The sequence below is a fragment of the Symphodus melops genome, assembly GCF_947650265.1.
Source record: "Symphodus melops genome assembly, chromosome: 2".
Classification (NCBI taxonomy): Eukaryota; Metazoa; Chordata; class Actinopteri; order Labriformes; family Labridae; genus Symphodus; species Symphodus melops.
Window position 1 is genome coordinate 23,697,125 of NC_136692.1, and position 22,712 is coordinate 23,719,836.

Below are 22,712 nucleotides of genomic sequence, written 5' to 3' on the forward strand. Positions count from 1 at the left end.
TGATTTTTAAAATAAACAGTCATTTTATCAAGATTGTATTAGGCTAAATGTGCCATAAAGAGCATAGAACGACACAGTGAATACGATGTATCGTACTAACTTATAGTGTAAATATATGTACATTTTTGTGTTTTTCCTCTCAAGTAATATTTTTCTTAGTTCCAGTTAAACCTAAGACTATGAGTAAAAAAAATACCTTATAATAAAGTTCACCCAAGTACAAATATGTAGTAAAGTAAAATAACATTATAGAAGTTCGAAGCTTTGTGTATTGTATTGTCCCCATGGCAGCGGATGCCCATAAAGCGTGTCGCTGCTTATAAGCTATTTGAGAAGAAGAAGAAGAAGAAACGTGACAATAAAGCTTAGTCCCCCGAGTAAAGGCATTTTTGGTCTTATTTAAGCCGCAACATGTAGCCTGGGCTATATAAACTTGTTATCGGAAAATTGGTTGTTGTTTTCATATCACTTAACACGAAAGTTTGCCATGCTCCACTTGCTCCTGTTTCATAATCTCTACTGTACTATACGGTCCTGTGCGCTCCTTGTGCCCCGGCACTGCGGCCTGTCGCTTGTGGTCCATCACTGTGCAGCGCTGTCCCGGTCGGGGGCCGCGCTAACGAGCTCCTCCTCCTCGTTTTGGGGATTTACCCCGGGGCGCACTGACCACTGGACGCTCCGAAGAGGCTCCGAGGATTACTGCCATGCAACCAACCGAGCCTCAAGTTAACGGAGCTGACGCCATGGGATATCAGAGTTATGAGCTCTTAGTAGAAACACCACTAGTAAGCACATACAGCAGCTCAGAGAGCAATACACTGATAAGTGAAAATATGAATCCACTTCTCCAGTGGTGCCAATTACGCACAATAGTAGTACGCTGAGCAATTGCATTCCGTCAAGAAAGACCACGGCAAAAGGTAAGAAGAAATTCATTTAAAACATAATTTATTGTAAAACAATATACCAGTCTGTTTGATTATACGGTGTTATTTATATCTGATGTGTTCCTGAAGTGAAGTTCTGAAGAACTAGAACACTTATTTAGATTGTTAAATGAACAATTCATGGCCTCAAGCTAACTTGTTCCATCAGCACGGTTGTTCTAACTTCAGGTGTCATATAGGACAACTGTTGATCTTTTTCCATTTTTTACCAACAGCTCTTTTATTGAAGACCCACCTGGCTGTTACCAATGACTGTCACATACACAGCCAGGGTTGCAAATGCACGTTTTTGTGGTTTCTCCAAGCTGCTTTTGGCCTGGAAAGGCAGCATCTACAAGGTGCTGTATAAAGAGTTCCTGGCTTTCTTCGCCATGTACACCGCAATTAGCATCACGTACAGGTAAGAATGATAGGACAGCTTCAGGACACTTTGGCTGCTTATACATTCATTTACAAATTACTGCATATGGCTTTTACTCTTTTAGATCTTTCCTGTATGATGACCAAAAGAGGTATTTTGAAAAGTTGGCAATTTATTGCAATCACTATGCCAGTCTCATCCCCATGTCGTTTGTATTAGGTAAGCATTGATTGTCATCCTTATATAATAGAATAATAGAAACAGACTGTTCTATAGTTTTCCTTGGATCTTGGTTTAATATTATGTTTGGTTCATTTGATTTTGGGACTGTAGACTATGAATCTTTATATGCCACACATTTTCCATGAAAAGAATCTTTAGCTCAAAACCGACACTGTGTTCAGCTGTATTCATCTACGTATAACATTTAATATACATAATGAAGTGTACGTATAAGTTGACTGTTTATAATGAGGAGGAGGGTAATATTCAAATGTATTGTTTAAACAACTGATACTTTGGATCTTGCTTATGGCTGGGGCCAATCATGCCAATCATTTAGGATAGAATTATTTTTTTTAGGCTTTTCATGAAAATACATTTGGTCATGCAATTTACTATTTAACACGTTCTGTGAGTGTACTGTGTACAGTTGAATTACAACATATAGAGATGAGGCTAAAGAATATCTAAGAATATTTAATGTATAAAACATTTAAGGCTCAATAACAAAAATGATGTGACAGTTAAGCCTAGACCTTATATATATATATATATATATATATATATATATATATATATATATATATATATATTATATTGCTTTACACAGGATATACTTAACAGCAAATTGGACAAAATGAAAAAAACACCTAAAGCGCCCACATCTGATTTAAGCTCCAGAGTAACCTTTGTGTCTCCTCTGCTTTGCACTTTGCAGGTTTCTATGTGACCCTGGTGGTGAACAGGTGGTGGAACCAGTATACCAGCATCCCGCTCCCTGACAGGCTCATGTGTGTCCTATCAGGGGGCCTGCAGGGAAGTGACGAGCGAGGCCGCCTGCTGAGACGAACCATGATGAGATATACCAGTCTGTCAGCTCTGCTCATCCTCCGTTCCGTCAGCACGGCCGTATTCAAACGTTTCCCGACCATGGACCACGTGGTGGAGGCTGGTGAGTCAACGCGATGACGCTCAGCTAGTGAGTGTACTATGATCTTATACAAGAATATTTACATGAACAAAACTTAAGATGAATAGTGAATAATGCTATTTGCTTTCATTGCAAGCAAACCCTCTTTGTCATGTTCTTTAAAAATGTAACATTATCTTTTTCTCACATTTCCCTCAGAGAATTGATAGGAAGTGTTGATAAAAGAGTGATGAGTCACACATTCATGTCATTAGCGTGTGCTGTTTCTTGTTTTGTACATTTGTTTCTCCAGACACAGGAGGAGAAATCAAAAGGACAAGAACACCCTGAACTCTCAAGATAAAAAAATTATCATTCTGTTTAAAAGCAGGATCACAAGACGCTGGTGTCCCATCCTCTCTTCACTCTTTTCTAAATGAGCTTTCTATGTTTTAAGTTTTGAAGGGTTTTAAGAGGTTTCCAATGTAATAGCATATTAAAAAAAAAGCTTTTTCTCAACAGACTGAACTATTGTGTCTTTTGTTAACTAAATTGATTAATATCCACTCATGAATGAATTACTCATTTTGTATTACACTTCAAGAAAAGCTTCGGCAACTAATGGATGAATCATGCATTTATTTGAACCAATGTTTCTTTCTTTCTTTCTTTCTTTCTTTCTTTCTTTCTTTCTTTCTTTCTTTCTTTCTTTCTTTCTGTGAGTCAAACATATAAGATAACCTGAGATGTGCCTTATTTATGTGCTGTTTGCTCAGGTTTTATGTCGAGAGAGGAAAGAAAGAAGTTTGAGGGTCTTCATTCTCCTTATAACAAATACTGGATCCCCTGCGTTTGGTTCACCAACCTGGCAGCTGTGGCTCGCTGTGAGGGCAGGATCAAAGATGATCACACGCTCAAACTACTCCTGGAGGTGCAACATTATACACTCATAAACACATACACGTTAGACACTAAACATGTAGAAATACAGTGGTGGGATTTTGATGAAAACTCTGATTTAGATGTAAATTCAACAAGACTCAAATATTGAAGACAAGAAAACAATGCAGAGAAGTGACCTCTAAAAGTCTCTCTTTGTGTACCAACAGGAGCTAAATGCATTCAGAGGAAAGTGCAGCATGTTATTTCACTACGACATGATCAGTGTTCCCCTAGTCTACACTCAGGTAAGTGCCTGCCTGCTTGAGATCTTACTTAATTACACACAGCTGTAAACATATATTTGATTATATTGTCATCTTCACCTGTAGGCTGATGTTTGTTTTTTTCTTGAGGATGTCCTACTGTTTTGTTATTTCTTATATTGGTACCACAGACACGTGTTATATCTTCCATTAAAAAGATAAACAAACAAATGTTCCTTTTAGAAGCTTTAAAGTGTGTAGAACTGCATTGTCCTTTCAGTAAATACTTTTTGTTGTGTAAACGGTATGAAAGTTCTGATATTTAAAAAAAATACTTCCTTATATTATGAACATAATCCCTGAAAGTCCAAAGCCTTCCAGATTCTAATAGTATAACATTATGATTACCGGTACGTTATTTGTGATAAATCATCATACAATTTGCTTTGGTTATTTCTACTCAAGGATTGAGTGGGAATTATTTTCAAACCAGGAGTTTCATAGCTGAGACCAGCCCACTTAAGGTCACTTCCTTTCACTGGAGAATTTTAGCCTCACTAGTATATTAGTCTGAAGTAGGTGCACTAGGGTGTCAAGGTTTCTGCCTCTTGAAGGAAGTTATTTTCTTGCCATGGTAACTGCTAAATACTGTGCTCATAATGGATTCATGTTGAGTCTTTGTAGTTAGTTATTTTACCGGCTATTTTGTAAGGTGTCTTGAGATATTATATGGTATGAATTTGGTGCTAAACACCAAAAATTGATTGATTATCATTAGTTCAGTTTTGATGAGTCTGGGTTATACTAGCCAGTCCTTAAGTTTGTTGATTTACCATCTTACTGACATTGTGTTTTAAGCAATTCATGCAACAGAAGTCTTGTAAAGAAACATCTTTACATGTAGCAGTGAAGAAAGAATAGGAGAAAATATTATTATTAAAAGCTGAATTCAATATTGCTGCGTTAGTTTTTTGGGATTGTGGCACTAATTCATTGTCTCTCCGAAGGCTGTCGGAAACAGTGAAAAAGACCTGAGAGACCTCACAGAAAAAAATCAACAATACCTTGCCAACTGATTCAATCCCTCCCACAGGTGGTGACTTTAGCAGTCTATAGTTTTTTCCTGGTGTGTCTAATTGGTCGTCAGTTCCTGGACCCCAGTCAAGGCTATCCAGGTCATGACCTGGACCTTTACATTCCTATCTTCACTCTGCTACAGTTCTTCTTCTATGCTGGGTGGCTAAAGGTCAGAAGGATGGTCATACATTGCATGTTTTAATATCAAAGCAAAATATAAAGATAAAAACATAGCAGTGATTTATGTAAATGTGCTTTTTATTGTCTCTGTTGTGGTTTGAAGGTTGCAGAGCAGCTGATTAATCCATTTGGAGAAGATGATGATGACTTTGAGACCAACTGGCTGATAGACAGAAATTTCCAGGTTTTTTAGTGTTCTTTCATCCAATATTTTAAAGTTAACATTCCCTTTTTGTGTATTTGTTGAAACGTCTTCCAAGATAAAATTAATTAAAAATATCTGCGAGATTTGAGATCCAATACGGGTATTTTCAGGTTATATTAGGCGCTATAAAACCGTGTTTTTTAACGTGTTCCACTTAATCATGTGTTTTTTCTAAAGAATATAACTGCAATAAGACTTTCCTATGGTTTCCACATGGACACTTTAATCTCTGCAGGTGTCTATGATGGCGGTGGATGAGATGTATGGAGATCTGCCGATGATGGAGAGAGACCGCTACTGGAATGACTCCAACCCCAGACCTCCCTACACTGCTGCCACTCTGTTTGTCCTCCGCAAACCCTCCTTTCAGGGGTCCACTTTTGACATGGCGTAAGTATCTGGGTTTTACATTCTCACACAATAGTCCCTTTTCTTGTGACTGTGACAATTTCAGTTCGAACCACCCTGCTTGGTGGGAACATTTTGATGAAAGTTAGAATAGTTTTTCTGTAAAACAATATGTGCTGTGAAATAGTTGGGGTTGAGTAAAATGTCTGAACACAAAATCTGTCAAGCAAGGTAAAAATGAAAATAAAATGGCTCAACATATTTTTTGCAGAATCCCTAAAGAGGAGATGCACTTCCAGCCTTTGGAGGACATAGCTGAGAACCTGGAAGAGTCAGGCAGTCGTCACCCCAACATGGCCCTCTTCAATCGTTTACTCAACGTGGCCCCCTCTCCCACTGGTCTCATGGGAGGTGCTCTTCGCCGCACCTCAGCACAGCTCCAGAGGCTACGCCACTCTCCCAGCATTGATCAATGCACCAGTGATGATGACGATGACAATGAAAGTGTTAAAATAGGTAAAGGTGGGTCTCTTCCCTCAGGGTTGGGACAGGACACTCAGAGTACTGTTTGCAGTTTCAGGGATGAGAAGAACCCCACAACACCTCTGTTGGAGAATCAGTTTGGTTTGGATCAGGAAAGGCAAGAAGGGCACCCAGTCGTAAATGAGAAGATAGAGGTGACAGGAGTGGAGGAAAGGATTCATGAAGAGTGGGAGATGATGGGGGAAAGACAAAAAGAAGATAATTCAAGTGAGGTTACCCAAGCTGTGTCACTGATACCTCCACCCCCCAAGTTCTCCAGACAGACACCCATTCGACCAGTATCTGCAATCTCTTCCTTAACTTCCCGTCACACCTCTGCCTTCCTACTTCACCCATCTGTCCACTCAAGTTTGGAGCACTGCAGCTCCCAGCCAGCTATCAACCAAAATAGAGTTGTGGCCACCATTCCTAGACCCCCATTTGGTGGAAGCAAAATGTCTTTCCTCGCTGTACCATCGTATGATGAACCTCAGCGTCTCCGCAGTGTGAGCATGGGATCAGAGCTAACTGGGTCTTAAGGCTGTGAAAACATGTCAGTATTTGATGACATGGGGAGAAACAAAGGGGAAGTCCCTGTGAACTCTTGACTCATTCAAACCGTGAAACTTGATACAGAGCACGTTTTCATGCATGTAGTGTTAGAAATGCAACTGCAGTGCTTCCACTTTTACTCTAAATTTGCAGCACTCTTGGAGCAGAAGGTTATCATTTTTCGATTCTAAAAATAGACGTTTTCACAGTCGTGGTTTACGTTATTTTCCGTGAGCAATATTTCTCTTTTTTCCAAAATAACCCCCGATGATAATTGACGTAAACTGAATTGTTCTGATCTGTGAGAAAAGTTTAGCATTTGAAGGCACTGGAAATGAATATGCAGACATTATAAAATATATTTGGTTTTTGCTTGGCGCAGTTTAAAACACAAACAAACATCTTTATTAATCTGTTATTTTTAAGGACATGTTTCTCACACACGTCGGCCCGAATCTCACACACACACACACACACACACACACACACACACACACACACACACACACACACACACACACACACACACACACACACACACACACAAACAAGACCTGTGGACATGCATTGGAGGAGAGATGTCACGGAGCTACACGCTGCTAAGCAGGTAGTGAACTAGAGCAGTTTGAGGTTTGGTGCCGTGCTCAAGTGCACTTCGGCAGAGCTCAACAAGTCTCCTGGCACCTCTCCAGCTATCAGAATGACCTCTGTATTTTTGGTCCGTATCAGGACCTGAACCGGCAACCCTCCGGTTCCCAACTGAAGTCACTATAGACTAGGGACCAGCTACTGCTGCCCCAATGACAGGAGATATATGGAGATTTACTGTACCTCCAACCTTAAAACAAGAAAGTCACTCCAAGAGTTACTTTAAATATTGTGTCTTAGTGGTAGAAATACAGAAAATCTACAGTATTTATTAAAAAATTATGTCTGGTTTCCAGTTCTCTGAACATTATATTTTAAGAGACAGATACATTGACCATCGAAGCAAGTATTGGCATTTTAACAATAAACCAATTAATAGGATGCAAAAACTAAGACAAAACAAGTTGTTTACCTTGTCTACGTGACTTTCTATTTCTAATTTTCTGAATTACCTTCTGTAATTTCAAAAACTGCATTTAAAAAAACTATAGCATCTCTGTTCCAGCACATCATTCTTGAAATACTAATCACTAATTCATTATTATTATTATTTTATTAAAACAAATGTTGTTTAATTATTTGAGAAATATGGAAACACTTGAGCAAATGAGTTTGAAATCATGCTATTCTTGAAAAACAAACATTCAGTGATAGTATATACTGTATAAAACATGTATTGAAACACTTCAAACTAACTAAGAGTATATAATACAATTGAAGTACCAGAATAAACCAGCAGGGGGAGATAGCAGCAAACCAACTGAAGCTCACACAGTAAAGGCTCATAACTGAAACAATGACAGAAAATTCACACTAAAGAGGTCTGGCTCTCCGTTCTGCCCATGTGTAGGCTGCACTCCTCCATTTTTCCCTGCAGATGGAGACCCCTACCTGGGCTGCAGCCGGTAGGAGAGCGCCCTCCTGGCTAGTGTGGACTGTCTCTGCTTTGATAGGAAAGACTGAGCTGGGCCTGCAACTCTGGACCACTCACATAGACTGTACTGCTGCAAAACTGAAGACTGCAAGAGGAAAAACTCACTGTCAGCTTTTTGTAAAAACAGTGGATAGTTGCCAGCTATTTCTTAAATTAACCACTTGTAGATTACAGTATTTAAATCTGTCTGAACTGTGGCATTGTCTCTGATATAGCATGTTAATATTATTGAAAAATATAATGCAAGCCATGTTGGCACTTAAAAGATGTCATTTCCGGAAAACAGTACTTTGTTCAAATTGATAAAAAGTTTTAGAGGACAAATTTATAAGGATTGTCTTCCTTGTGTTCTTACCATACTTCGCCAGGCTGTAAGTATAAGTTTCTCCTCTTCTTCGTGTCCCAGCCTTGTGTTTTCTTCGTGTAAGTCCTGGAACAGTTACATATATTAGTCCTTTACCAAATAAATCAACCTCAATGAATTGACATGAATGAAACACCAAAAAAAAACAAAAAAACATTGTCACCTCTGGAGCAGCTGACATCTCTAATGGTGTTTCAAATGTGTTGGCCTTCTTGTTGCTTGTCATTGTTTTGCAGATGAATCCAACCCGAACATAATCAAAGAGATGTTTGCGTGGCTAGCTGACTTGTAGACTACAATCCTCTGACCTGCCCCGTCTGTGTGCGACCCAGTGCTGCTCCTGGCTGTGTTTTGCAGTGGAGGCCCTAGTTTTGTTGTGTGTCAAACAGAACAATGTGGATAGGTGCTGCAGGCTTATGTGCTCTAGCTACTTGCCAAAATGAAAGTACCATCCTGCTGATTCGGGCAGAATCACTGTTAGGCAGTCATTCACCGGGATTGGAGTTAGAAGGTAAACATCAAAACTCAACACAATTAACTTGATAATAGACGTGGCAAATGTTAACATTTCACAGAGTCCTGCACCATCAACATCATATAAACTAATAATCCAATTGGAAAGTAAGTCAAGAAATTTGCAAATTTTTCATAGCGTTCCCACAAAGCTCTGTGAGTTGTTGTTACACTTGTTTGTCCGTTTAACTGAGTCATTAACAGTATAAGTCTGCCAGAAATGCTGTGTTTCCCCTAATAATCACTTGGCCATCATCAAAGGATGGCAGTATCAGTATAAAGCATCATTAAACATAAAGCAACAGAGAAAATGTTTGGCCACACTTGTGGGTAGTTTTCTAGTGGTGCTCTCTGTTTCCTGTCTCCAAGAGTTGGTTTATAAAGTTCAACCCATTCCAGTCTTTGTGTTGGCTTCAGGGGAAATGTGGTTCATGTTTCTGTCATTAAGTGTGAAAACATAAGTGTGGGGGAGGATTTCAAAGAAGTGTGTTTGTGTGCATGTTTCTCTGGAACCAGGAGCTCTGATGTCAGGTGACAGCCTTGTCGAATTCTACTTTTCACCTCCTCCTAAAATAAATATTCTAACTAATTTACAACGTTTTGATGCGTGTTTGCATTGCAAATGTGTGCACGTGTTCGCATATTATACTTCAAAAGTATAAAATCTTATAGAATTATATAGCAAGGTGTGCTTTCACTTTGTGGATAGGAAATGATACGGAAAAGTTCAACAAGACAGTAAAATGTAAATGTGGGAAGAAATAGAAACTTTCCAAGACACGTTTCTTGGAATCAGCCACTTCTGAAACTCTGTGAATGTTTACTCTGTTATGAAAGAGATGCAGATCACAAGACCACAAATGACACATGAAGCGACACAGATTCCTGTTAGTTAGAAGGGCCTGAACATCTGCTGTGAAAGCTCCCTCCTATTGCTGTAGTTTTCTGAGCTGCAGTCATACAGACAGAGCTTTCAGGAAATATCTTCTTCTATACAGTTAATGTTTCTATTTCAAGCTCATCACATCAACCAATCGTGGAGCTACATTTTTTTTTTAGAAAAGGCAACGCTTACCATTAAATGATCTATTAATATAAGTCACTACATTCTCTTTCCACACATCTTATGTCTTTTTTTTATTTAGTTTGACCATACTTTTTTCAATCATTTATAATAACATTTTACAATTGGGCCTGTAACTTGGGCCAAAGGAAGTAAGGTAACACAGCCATTCAGTTAAGACGTGGCAATTAGAAAATCCCATTTATTTTGAGATTTTGAAAAATACAATTCTCTCTTGGCAAAAGAAATGAAATCCCATAAAATCCCATTTATTTAGGGATGATAAACATATGATTAAAATATAAGCAATCGCATCATATAATGTTGGGTAAGAGATTAAAAAACAATTATTCTAATACTGATGTAACAGAGAGTGTACAGAGCAGTGCTACATTCAAAGGCCATCTGAAAAATGCGTACTAATTAATGATTTACCAGAATGTCAACACTTAGTCGATAAAGTAGAAAAGAAGTGACAAATGTTTCATTCAGGATGTGTCATAATGTTAGGGGGAGGTCAGTGGAAAGTGAAAACACATTGCTTTGTTAAAGAACAATAACAAAACCATTTACATCAACACTAACATGCACAAGAAAAAAATATAACTCAAAAACCATCTTTGTTAAATACAATGAGTGAGATGCGCCGGAGTGCTGTGGTGTTGAAACAAGAAATAAAAGAATAAGTTAATTATTAAAGTGATGTGTCACTCTATGACACATGTAGGCTTTTCACGTTTGAATACTAAACGCTGTAACTCAGTAACATGTCACTCTACTCAGTGTTTATTGTACCAATTCTTGCTTTGAATTGAGAGTGATTTTGTCTGACGCGTTTTTCTGTGTAGGCCTATGTTGTGTGTGTGTGTGTGTGTGTTGTTGGCACTCCCCGTCTCTTCTTTGAAAAAAAGCACTTGCTGTGCATTAGGACCTGTCTGTCTGGTTCTTAGTTACAGTATTATGTGTTTGTGAGTGTGTGTGTGCATGCGTGTGTGTGTGTGTGTGTGTTTATCTATTACGTCTGTCTGTCTATCAGCCTATTTCTGTCGCACACTCACATACAGTTTTTTTTGCCTGCCTGAGATACTGACCTTGTCTAACTAAACTACTTGATCAGGATGGTCTGACCCAGAGTAAATAAATCTTTCAAACATTAAAAGTTTTATCTTGGTATTTTGACGCAGGCGGGTGAGTTTGCGTCTTTAGTGATCTTTAATGTGTGTTTAAAACACCCAGCTGATGATGTGTTTCTGAATTATCTTTATTAATCTTTATTTACATTTTAAATAACATCTTATCTTGTCTTTCTGTGGATTGGATGAGAACATGGACACCATCCTCATCCCCTTTTTTTGGCGGCAGTTAGACTACTGCCTAAAGTTTAATGACCTCAATGGCACCTGATCTTTGTAAACCCACAAAATGTTTTGCTGTGTTTGTAATTTTTTCACAAATAAGATACTATGTGTAATCAATGAGCTTTATAAGGGCTGTTATGAAAACATTTTAAATTCAGACAGAGCTTGATGTCACTTGACAAGAAGTAAGTGTCTTACTAATGATGTACAAATAAAAATTAATGAACATATATTTGTCTCTTTTTCCTCTACATAGTATCCTCATTCCTTTTTTACAAATAAAAAAGGAAAAATATCAGAGTGTGGTATCAACTTATTGTGATACTACACTCAACCACTTTAAGCCACACTAGTTGTAAAGGTGGACTCTGGGACCTCGAAATGAAAACATAACTAAGGTTTTTGTAAAGAATAATTAGTATAATACATTCATGTGAGGATTACTCTGATCTGAAGTTTTGCTTTAAACTCTGTCAATATGAACGGACTATTTTAAAATATAATACACAAATAATAATAAAAGCCTGAACCAAGTTATATTTAAAAAGGGCGGTTTTCTTAGATGTGGTTCCAAAGGATGAAACGTTGAAATCTCATTAAATGGGGTCCACGGTCTAATGTGTAGATTTAGATTTTTGGCAGGGGTGAGCTGGGGGTGGAGGTGAAGAGTCTTTGATATAAAAAAGCATGAATACCCCAACAGGCTACATACTCATCAATGGATCATTTTTCAGTTCTGTTGAATAAATGTTGGATCTCCAACAGGTGTGTTTTGTGTAACACCTGAGTGCCACAGCACAGCAGACATTTTGGCCCTCTGCCACCTTCAGTTCCAGCCCTCCAGCTTCCTCTGCACAGCAACACCATGTTTATGTCTAGGCTGAAGTCCTCACCAGTGGCTAGTGGCAGAAAAACATGTTTTCCTTGAAGGAGCTGAAAACCGGCCAGACAACGTGGCCACAGTCAGACTGCAGGTTATTATCTCAGTCAACCTGAGGATGTCATTATTTCTGAGGTGAGCTGGAGCAGACTTAATGGATGGGAGGGATTTACCACACTGTGATTTACAAAAGGATCATTTTCTTCAGACATTAAGATTGTTTTCACAGTTAAGTTCAATTAGTGCCAAATTATAGTGATTACATGAGAAATGAATTCTATTTTTTTTTTCTCATTACATCTTCTTTAAAAGGCTCCTCTGATTGGATACAAAAGAATAAAAGGCCTGAACCACATTTAAAGAACGTTATTGCAATTTTTTTTTTTGTGCAAGTCATTACTCTGTTTTATTATTTATATTATTATTCATTATTTTTATTATAAGAGGTTGTATTGAGTTCTGACAAATGTTTCAAGATTGCTGTGTTTTGAGTTTATTCAATCAGGAGAGACTTAATTAAGAGTGAAGGATTGTTGTTTTACAATTTTAGAAAAGTATTTGAAATGTTTAATGTCTGGTTAGACCCATTTGATGTCTTTATCTGTTCAAGGAGGTACTGAAATACACAGGAATGGCAAACTGGCAGAGCAGAGCGGGGAAAGATTTAAAGTTTGGGAGCAGCAAGATTATTGGTTTACAGTTTGTGGTAAAATGTGGTTGGTTAAATAATTAGATTAATGCCCCTTATCAGCTGACCCCAGAGCCGGAAGAGATGAACTGAGAAAGGTGGTGATATAAAACAATCTTTCTGATTTAACTCATGTTGAAATCTTTTACAGTTGAGTGAAATCTCATTAACATGGTTTCCAAATCATGTATTTAGACTGTTAGAAGAGGTTTTCTGTCAGCCATGTGACGAGAATCTAAATTTGGCGAAAAAAGAAAAAAAAAGCCTGTGGAAGCTGCTTTCAGTCATCATCTCCCATGTTCCCTTTGTCTTACCTCTCTCCTGGATCAGAAAAAGGGTCCAAGCTCCTACAAGATAGAAAGCTGGGAAAACTTTGAATATAAAAATAATTCTCAAATAGTTTTCTGTCACGGAATAAATTGGATAGATTGAAACAACTCTGCAACATGTGCAAAAGATATGAAGCTTAATTTAGAATCCAATTAGCATGAAGGCTGGAAATTAGATTATGGATATAGCCTGGCTCTATGAGCTAAAAAACGTTCCCACCTTGAAAGCAACTTGAACCAAGCTGATTAACAAGTGAGTCAACATTGATTCATTCATTAGATAAAATATGTTTTGAGGGTCAGGCTAATTTCTGATTTTAGTTACCTGGCAACAGATGACTGGAAAATTACAGGTCTGGTCTTGTTAATTAGTGAGCTTAGTCTCTAGTAGGTGGAAGTTTTCACCTTTAAACTGAGCAGTTAGGATGTTTTCATTATGCTTAAGGCTAACTAGCTGCTTAGCTCAGCAACATGTTAACTGTATGTGGCTGAATGCTTGTCTTTGTTGTTTCTTTTTCTCAAACCATTGAGTATCGTTAAATAAAATCAATGAAAGCTCAAAATATTCCCTAGCGCTCTCTTAAGGCTTTTCCTTTAATTTTCTTACAGCCTGTATATATAGGTGTTAAGTAAATAGTCAAAAGTAATGCCCATAACTTGTTATCAAAGATGGAAAAACAGCTGACATACTGTGTTAAGTAGAATCTGGAGAAATCCAGCAGCTGCGGGCAAACACATCCGCATACATAACATATGGAGAGAAAGGGGGGAAAACGTGTACTCGAAGGGTGACTAGTTAAGGGTTGACTCTCCATCCTGACCTCTCATCCTCCAGCTCCTCCTCCCTTTATTCCCGCCGTCTTGCCTGTTACCATGTCACCCCTGGGCTCCCTGATGGATGCTGACAGTAACAACTGTCCTCCAACCTCTAACCCCCCTCATCCACCCCCCTCCTCCTCTCTTTCCTTAGCTCTATTCAGTGGTGACCACAGTGACCCCTCTTTGGAAGTTGGGAACCTAGGGCTCGGTTAGGAGCTTCTTGGGGGGCAAATGTCTGAGTCTGGCTGTCAAAAGCACATACAGGATGTGATCTGCCACCCAACAAGTCTCTGGTGAGCAGTTGTACTTTTCAGTGCTACAGGCAAATCAATGCATGTCTGGGAAAAAGCCAAAATGGCGTTTACATGAATCAATACATGTGACTTGACTGAAACGTAAGATAAGTAAAAGTTTGGCAGATGAGTCAGTTTGACACCTTTGTCAAGACAAAGTTATGCAATATATGTGTCATTGAATTTACCACTACATGTCAATCACACAATAGAGAGTAGCCTTGACTATGAAACAAACACACACACACGCACGTAAACTTAAACACTCCTTTTCATTTCCTGTTGCGCAAAATCATAAACTACTTATGTGAAGAAAACTTGTTGAACTGGATGAAAGATGGCAGGTAATCAGCACAGATGTCGAAACGATAACAGAACTTGGACAAGTAGCACACATAAACACACACAGTCCACGCGGACATGGGTCAGTAATGATGAAGTAAACTTTATAAAACAGCAGATTAGGGAGGAGAAATTCAGGATGTCATCTTTCATATATTATTCATGCTGTCAGATGAGACGTTGGTGCAGTCACAGCAGTGTAAGTAATAGTGTGTGTCACATAAATCAACAGCAATGATGACCTCATTTTACCACACAACTCCCTCCACCCAGTCTCTTTAAGAAGCTCCAGATGCATGAAGGTTTACACACACACACACACACACACACACACACCCACACACACACACACACAGACACACACCTACACTCAAACACTCACCAACACTCAAACACACACCTACACACACACACACACACACACACACACACACACCTACACACACACACACACACCTACACACACACACACACACACACACACACACACACACACACACACACACCTACACACACACACACACACACACACACACACACACACACACACACACACACACACACACACACACATACAACCAACACACACACACACACACACACAGACACACACCTTATCTGTTCTTTTTTGCATCAAAATAATTGAAACAAAACTTAAATCATCTGAGGTAAATCAGCATAATTATGACTAACTTTCTGAATCTGAGTTTTTTTTGTTTTTTTCAGGGTTTGCCTAAAATGTATTTTAACTCTTAATAAAACAAGTTGTTGGACCAATACTCTGTTCCTCATATTGTAGCTCTACTCACAAGTGGCTGTTGCTTTCTCCTTTACGTGCAGTTATGTTACACATTGTACTAAGTTGTTGTTGTTTGACTTTGGCAATAAAGCCGAACACCCGTCCAGCTACCACCGCACCTGGCTTGAACAGCAGACAACCACATGGCAATAAACTCTCTTTACACACACACACACACACACACACACACACACACACACTCACACATACTCACAGACGTGAGTGTACATGGCAATGCACACCTTCACACCCACACATCCACTCACTCATATCCACTGATCATGATAACTTTGGCTCAAGTCATTCCCATTGTTAAAACTCAGACAAAACAGACTGACAGACAGACAGTGAGACAATAAGACAGACATTCTCACCACGCCAATATGAAAGCTGCTGTAGCATGACTTAGTACTTCCCTCAGAAAAATAAAGCTAAGCTGCATTTTTCCATGGCCTCACAGCCACACAAACAACACTTATCATAGAATAAAGCACAGATGTGTTTGGCTTTTCCTGCTGTAAAGCCTTGAAATACTCATGGAAGTGTTGTTTTCTTTAAAGATGTAGTCTAAGCATGTCTTAGGCTCACAAATATTTTTTCAGTGATGTTTCCAAATCTTACGGCCCATTTATTTTTTATTTTTTTAAATAAATGGTTGGACAGGTTGTTTCTTGATTCTGATGCCTGAGGCTGACCTGAACCCAGGACAGGATGTCAATAATTTCCAAGCTTTTATTTTGTGCCTCTGCTCATGGCAGTTCTTGTCTTGTCTTGCTGTCTGTTGTTTCACAGCTCAGGAGCCTTGAGAGGTGATCTCATCGGCACTTCGCTCCTCAACCCCCCCCCTCCCAAAACAACATTGCATTTATACGACCAAAATAGCCACCTCGGGCTGGAAAAACCCTAGTCAAGACAAACAGAAATAGGCCGAGAGTTTCCAAGGAAGCCAGTCTGGGCCGGAGGTGATGTTTTTGACTGACAACAGCCATGGGGCAACAAAACAGGAGCTGGCATTTACTGCTGTAAGGTAGAATTAGAGGCACATAAATAAAGTTCTTATTCTTGAACCTTGGAAAAATCAATAGAAGTTCAGGGTGGGACAAATTAACGGCAATACCTGCACAGTACAATGAATAACCTAGAACAATTTAGGGGTCAGAAAAAACTGTTAGATGGGGCTCATTCTGTTGATTGGCTCAAATTTGATCATGTTTTAATATGATTTCCCTGTAACGTGATCCTTACGAGAGATGTAAGATGATCTGTGATACTGACAAAAGGCAGATGATCAAAACAATCATTTATTAAATATCTTCCAATATTGTGACAACGTAAGAAAGAAATTGGACAGGTCAACTACAGTCAAACTACATTTGGTTTTCTTTGCAAAATCGAAATTCACAAATTTCCAAGTTCTGGTCTTTAAGGTTTGAACCACATACTAAACCCTCTGTCTTAGACCTTAGATGAAAAGACATTAGGTTTCTCTCCAAGCTTTCATATCTTATTACTGCTTGTCACTATCTTTATATTCTAACCTCTCCTTTTTCTGGGAGCTCCTGAGCTCTCTTAGGTTCCTTGGGACTGTTGGTGAGGATGGTCAGTGTGACACAGAGTTTTGCAGATCAGCTGGAGATTTACGTGTGTGTCTGTGTGTGTGTGTGTGTGTGTGTGTTTCTATATGTTCATACACATATCTGATAAGGACAGAGGGGCCAAAACAACCATGTGTTCTTCTTGGCCCGTTCTGTATTTTTAACCCTATTCAATGGTTTTAGGCACTCACAAAAAATCTAAAAGCTCAGAAACTGTACTCCGCAGCGAGGTAAAAACGTAAATTGTAATCATTGTTGTCGTCATCCTCATCATCACCACCAAGCAGAGTCATAGCTATGAAAAGATTAAGAAGATCAACACCATCATGTTCATCTTCTAGTACACTGAAATGACCTGCGACATGTTTTGTTATGCCGGCAAAGGCATTCCGTTTTGAAGGGTCAGCATCCGTATCGTGAAATGTAATAAATAGCTTCTCTTATTGAATTTCTTTATGTGTGTGTATGTGCATCCATCCACATCTCTAGAGTCCAGCACAGCACAGTATTTAGGGGTTCACTCCCTCTATCACCCACATTGCAGCAGGTGTAGAAGAGCAATTTTATAGCCTTTCTCATATTTGCTATACCCCCGGTTTTGTTTGTAAATATGTCTGGTATTGATGCCTGTCCTAAATACAGGCAGGCTATTGAAAATACTAAAAAAACAACACACATTCTGTAACACATGTTTTTTATGGCACTATTAAATGGACTACATTTATAAAACATCTTTGTAGTCTTCTGAGCACTAGGAGCACCATAGTACAGTTTGCTGCAGAGTAAGGTGTGTATTCTTATAAAAAATGGAAGCCTCTTCAAATTTGACCACACACTTACTCTTTGTTTTGAATAAGGGTGCACTATCTTACCAAAGGACTCTTTGGCATAATATTGGAGAAGCCAAGGATTAAACTGCAGAATCTCCCAAATGGATGACCTGCTGTACCTACTGAGTTTCTGCTGTACGGACATGAATCAGTTCTCCAGTGATAAAATACAAATTAAGATTAAATCAATTATAGTGTTAGTTTACTTTTATCCATGTTGGTAAAAAGCTGTTTATTTAACTATATGTATCTAATTCCAGTATTTAAGACTTACCCTGACTACAAATCTTGAATAAAACTCAACATAGAAAATGTCTTGGTTATTGGAATTGAAAACTTAAAGTCAAATTGTGCCACGTTAGATGTTAGACTTTGACCTCGGCCTGAAAGGGATACCAGGTCAAGGTTTGCATTTTTTAGTCCTCACTTTAAGTATTCAATTAATTTGTTAATCGTAATAGTTTGACACACACACAAGTCACTGCCCTCGTTTAATCAATCAATCAATCAATCAATCTTTATTTGTATAGCGTCAATTCATAACGGGTGTTATCTCGAGACACTTTACAAAAGCAGGTAAAGGACCTTACTGTTTGTCTGTTAACATTAACAAAAGAACAGGTAACAAGACCATGCTCATTGTTATGTTTACAAAAAGCAGGTAAAGGACCTTACTTATGGCTATATTACAAGAGCCCAGCTTAATCCGTCACAGCGTGGCAAGAAAAAACTTCCCTCTAACAGGCAGAAATCTTCAGCAGACCGGACTCATGACAGAACAGCCATCTGCTAAACTGTGCTGGGCTTGAAAATGGGATGGGGGAGATGGGACAAGATGCAGAAAGAAGGATAGGATAGGATAAGATTGGGGGGAGGGCGGGTGGTTGTTTGGGCAGGCCATCCTCATCAACAGTCCCGAGGAAACTAAGAGAGCTCAGGAGCTCCCAGAAAAAGGAGAGGTTAGTAACTTGAATATAAAGATAGTGACAAGCAGTAATAAGATATGAAAGTTGAGAGAGAAAGAGAGAGAGAGAGAGAGAGAGAGAGAGAGAGAGAGAGAGAGAGAGAGAGAGAGAGAGATAAGAGATCCTGGTCATTTTAAAAGATATTTTTTCATAGATTAATCAATAAATATATAACTATGTTTTTATTAAACTTTAGTGTTCCTAGGTAAAAATTAATGGGAGATTTTGATCAAGAACCTGGGATACAGAGCCACTATAAACTTATGTTATCCATGTAGCGATATAATATGATTAATTCAGTTGTTTTTTAGCTAAAAAAAGATAACAAGTTTCTTGAAATTGTGTTAAATATATGTATGTCTGTTATAATATAGTAATGTTTAAGTTGTATACATCAACAAAAAAAACAACCTTGAGTCGTCCTGAAGGCTTAAGTCTTTATTTGAACAGACGGACACAAGATAGCGGTTGATCTTCTCATCTTACTCCTCAAGAAAGCTTTCAGACATTTTTGTATTCTAACTTAAAGTAATTTCTGTTAACCAATCACCTGATCTCAGAAGAATTTTGCCTTTATTGGTATTAGCAATAATTTATCTGATCTGATCATCAGCTTTGTTTCAGTGTTGGATGTGTTCGTTTTCTAAATGAATGGAAGCCACACTTATCCCACATATCCTGCCAGACAGCAGTGAGATCATTTGGGCTTTCTGCCCTCAAGTATAGACCTGAGATACACATGTACAAACACACACAAACATGAACAAACACACATACCACAATATTCACACAGACAGACAAACACTGACCTTCCCCTCGTCAGCTAAAGGGAGGAGGAGCGGAGAAAAAACGGAATGATTAAAAACACATTCCATTTCCCGTAAAGCCGGGAGAAGGAGCAGTGAGTCACCAGAGCATTTAAAATGGGTCCTTTTGAGTTTAAGACACATCGTCTTTGAACGTCTACACGTGGAGCTTTTAACCTCTGTGGGTCTTCTCAATCAAATGTTGTTGAAGGTGCCGCTCCACCTCCTTCAACCCCCCCACCCCCATCCATGCTATTTGTTCAGCCACCACTAAAACATTGCATTCCCTAACTGCTGAAAATGATGGTTTGTCTGAAAGAGATTTTCACTTTCATCTACGCAGTTCAGCAGCGGGTCAATGCGGAATATTTTCATGATAAGATGTGTCATGATTTAAAAGGGTGTTTATAATTGTTGTAAAAGTTGCAGAATACATTTTTCATACATCTTAATGTTTATAGAATTAAACATCTTAGTCATCAGTCATACAACCACAAAATTACAAACCAAATTACAAAATTATAATCCCCATAAAAAAAAACTGCCATCCAGAAAGCCTCATTATTAAATCACAGCAAGGTGTTTCTTTAAGGCCTTGAAAATGTTTTTCCACCACAAAGATGCCAGGAAAAGATTTTACAGTTCATTGAAATTGCAAAACACCATAATTTTGGGAACAAATACTACTTCTCTCTCTTTTTAATACTACTTGTCTCCTCCCATCAGTCCAGACAGCAGCACCTCAAAAGTCCTTATGAACCCCCGAAATGATGATGCTTTTCCATCCTGCTCACAGACAGTATCCTGACTCACAAGACAGCAGAGACTGCTCCACTTACACACATGCTGACAACTTAACCAACTGCACAGAGGAGGAGTCCATGCTATCTGTTCCCTATGATCTCCCCTGCTGGTGGGACTGACTCACATACTGAAGCTCAGGTGAACAACTATCAGTCGAATCTGTTCTCACTCAACAGGCTGCCTGATTAATGGCAGATCTCATGATTAAGACCAGCTGGCTCAAAACTTTTTGGTGTTTACATTTTTAGCAGTGTAGTTGTTCTTTCTCTACCTTTTTGTTTTGTCTTATCTCAAGGACTCTAAACCTAACATTTGGGCTAAAGAGTTTGTCTTATATTATTGTTGCAATATAGTGAGCACAAATCTCTTTCTTTTCTACTGTCAATAACCCCATATATCCCAGTATGTTTGGGGATGGTAATAGCTCAGTTGGCAGGGACTTAAGTTGGGAACCAGAGGGTTTAAGTGTCAATATGAACCAAAATTTGTTCAATTGCAGCTGGGGAGGAGCCAGGTCACTTGAGAATTGCAGGAGTACCCTTGAGCAAGACACCAATCTCAGGAGTGCTCCCTGTGGGTAACTTCCTCACTCTGACATCTCTCCATTAATGCATGTCCTATAGGGGTATTTGCATGTGAGTATTTCATGCCTTTGGGTGTGAGAAGCATCAGTGGTGTACTACTGATGCTTCTCACATGCTCCCCCCCCCCCCAAGTATCCTGTCCAGCGTAGGATTAAGTTGCTTTTGGTGCTTACTAATGATGGATTAATGTAAGGGTGATCTAAATAAGGTCACATTTGGTTATTGTTGTTCTGCTGTTTAAGTGTCCTGTGAACTTTTGTTATGATTTGGTGCATCATCCTCCAAGTCTTAGTGACCTCCAAGCTTGCTGTCTTATAGTAAAGAGCCCATGGGTCAAAAAGACATACATGTCTTTCATTTGGTTAACATTAAATGGTTGGAGTTGTGATGTTTATGCAGATACATGGTTTAGTTCAAACCTTCATGTTAAAAACTATTGATAATTACTAAGAGTTTTACATTATCATTCGTGAATGATTAGAGTTAACAAATTGGGATCTGGAATTGCAATGTTCATGTTGTGACTAGTTTTAACTAGTTTTATGTAACTGCTGCTCAGAGACAATCAACACTCCAGGAATAGTTTCACCATGTTGAGAATACTACTTGGCAATTAGCATCTTTCTTGGATACATGTTGTAGTTAATCTTAAGACATTAAGCTATATAGGCTAACAAGCACAAATAGTATGTTTGCTTTCATCTTTACCATTCAATATTAGTAAGCTGTAAATGAAATAGGTCATAAAGCGTGTCTGTGTCCTTTCAGTTTTAAATGTAATGTAGAACAATGCATACCAAACTTCTGATTTGCTAATGATGGAATGAGTCATACGAACAGCATTGTGACTTTTTGATCCATTTTTGGACACAAATACAATTCTATGTCACAGAGAAATAAGTTAATTTGCTGATCAAAAATCTATTCATTGCCAGTGTTATTGGTTTTATGACAAGAAATGTTTTGGGATATTACCAGACTTGTTTTTCAAACAAATAGACTTTAGAGCATAGTGCTCATCCTTTGTTATTTTCTGTTGAAATAATCAGTTGGACAACAAAACTGAATTTGAATAAATGAACATATTTGTGAGGCATGGATGGTTTTGGATGTAGTCAAAGTCTTGAGTCATTCAAGGGTGTTCCTGTCTGGGCAGCTCCATGGGGCAAATAAAGACACACAGAAACACACAAATATGGATGTTAAATTCACACACGTGCCCACAGACTCCTACACACACTCTCTGTACTCTTTCTCAAACACACACTCACAAATTAACCTTTTTTTCTTTGCCCTGGCTGTTCACCCAAGGGGACAGCGGTGACTCAGAACGAGTCATACGCACACACATTGCAAACTCTCACATACACGCAAACACTTGCCAAAAATGCCAAACTGTGGGGAACTTTATTGATTGCAGTCCTCTAAGCTCCTTTGGAAGGAAGTTGATCACTGAGAGTTTTTTATGGGGGTTAAGGTTTAAATAAGCTTCATTTTAACAGGAAGGTGTGTTCTGAATGAATTTTATGCATAAAACTGGTGGTCTGGTGACGTGTGACTTTGAGATGATCTCATGTTATCAGATATAAAACCTTTTATCAACTACAAATTCTTTTTCTTTCTGTGGCT

General features: G+C 38.6%; 2 protein-coding genes across 2 annotated transcripts; one reads left to right on the forward strand and one right to left on the reverse strand.

Moving 5' to 3' along the window:
• Positions 1 to 608: 608 nt before the first annotated feature.
• On the forward strand, positions 609 to 8,015 carry best2 (bestrophin 2). The gene is made up of 10 exons (XM_079337463.1): positions 609 to 920; positions 1,163 to 1,347; positions 1,433 to 1,527; positions 2,249 to 2,482; positions 3,217 to 3,371; positions 3,550 to 3,627; positions 4,679 to 4,831; positions 4,946 to 5,026; positions 5,283 to 5,437; positions 5,667 to 8,015. The coding sequence occupies exons 2-10, from the start codon at positions 1,196 to 1,198 to the stop codon at positions 6,454 to 6,456; spliced, it is 1,893 nt and encodes a 630-aa protein (XP_079193589.1). The 5' UTR covers positions 609 to 920; positions 1,163 to 1,195; the 3' UTR covers positions 6,457 to 8,015.
• On the reverse strand, positions 5,877 to 9,460 carry LOC306819861 (protein Hook homolog 2-like). The gene is made up of 4 exons (XM_079337468.1): positions 8,579 to 9,460; positions 8,407 to 8,481; positions 8,009 to 8,136; positions 5,877 to 6,000 (listed from the first exon to the last, which is right to left on the reverse strand). The coding sequence occupies exons 1-4, from the start codon at positions 8,639 to 8,641 to the stop codon at positions 5,952 to 5,954; spliced, it is 315 nt and encodes a 104-aa protein (XP_079193594.1). The 5' UTR covers positions 8,642 to 9,460; the 3' UTR covers positions 5,877 to 5,951.
• Between the last annotated feature and the right edge of the window lie 13,252 nt (positions 9,461 to 22,712).

What these genes read in the sequence shown, in the direction of transcription:
- best2 (XM_079337463.1), top strand. Translation starts at nt 1,196, where the DNA reads ATGACTGTCACATACACAGCCAGGGTTGCAAATGCACGTTTTTGTGGT. An exon ending in GGACCACGTGGTGGAGGCTG is followed by an intron (nt 2,483 to 3,216) that starts GTGAGTCAACGC and finishes CTGTTTGCTCAG; the next exon opens with GTTTTATGTCGAGAGAGGAA. An exon ending in TTCCCCTAGTCTACACTCAG is followed by an intron (nt 3,628 to 4,678) that starts GTAAGTGCCTGC and finishes TCCCTCCCACAG; the next exon opens with GTGGTGACTTTAGCAGTCTA.
- LOC306819861 (XM_079337468.1), bottom strand. Translation starts at nt 8,641, where the DNA reads ATGACAAGCAACAAGAAGGCCAACACATTTGAAACACCATTAGAGATG. An exon ending in AGATGTCAGCTGCTCCAGAG is followed by an intron (nt 8,482 to 8,578) that starts GTGACAATGTTT and finishes TAACTGTTCCAG; the next exon opens with GACTTACACGAAGAAAACAC. An exon ending in TCCTACCGGCTGCAGCCCAG is followed by an intron (nt 6,001 to 8,008) that starts GTAGGGGTCTCC and finishes ATTCTCCAACAG; the next exon opens with AGGTGTTGTGGGGTTCTTCT.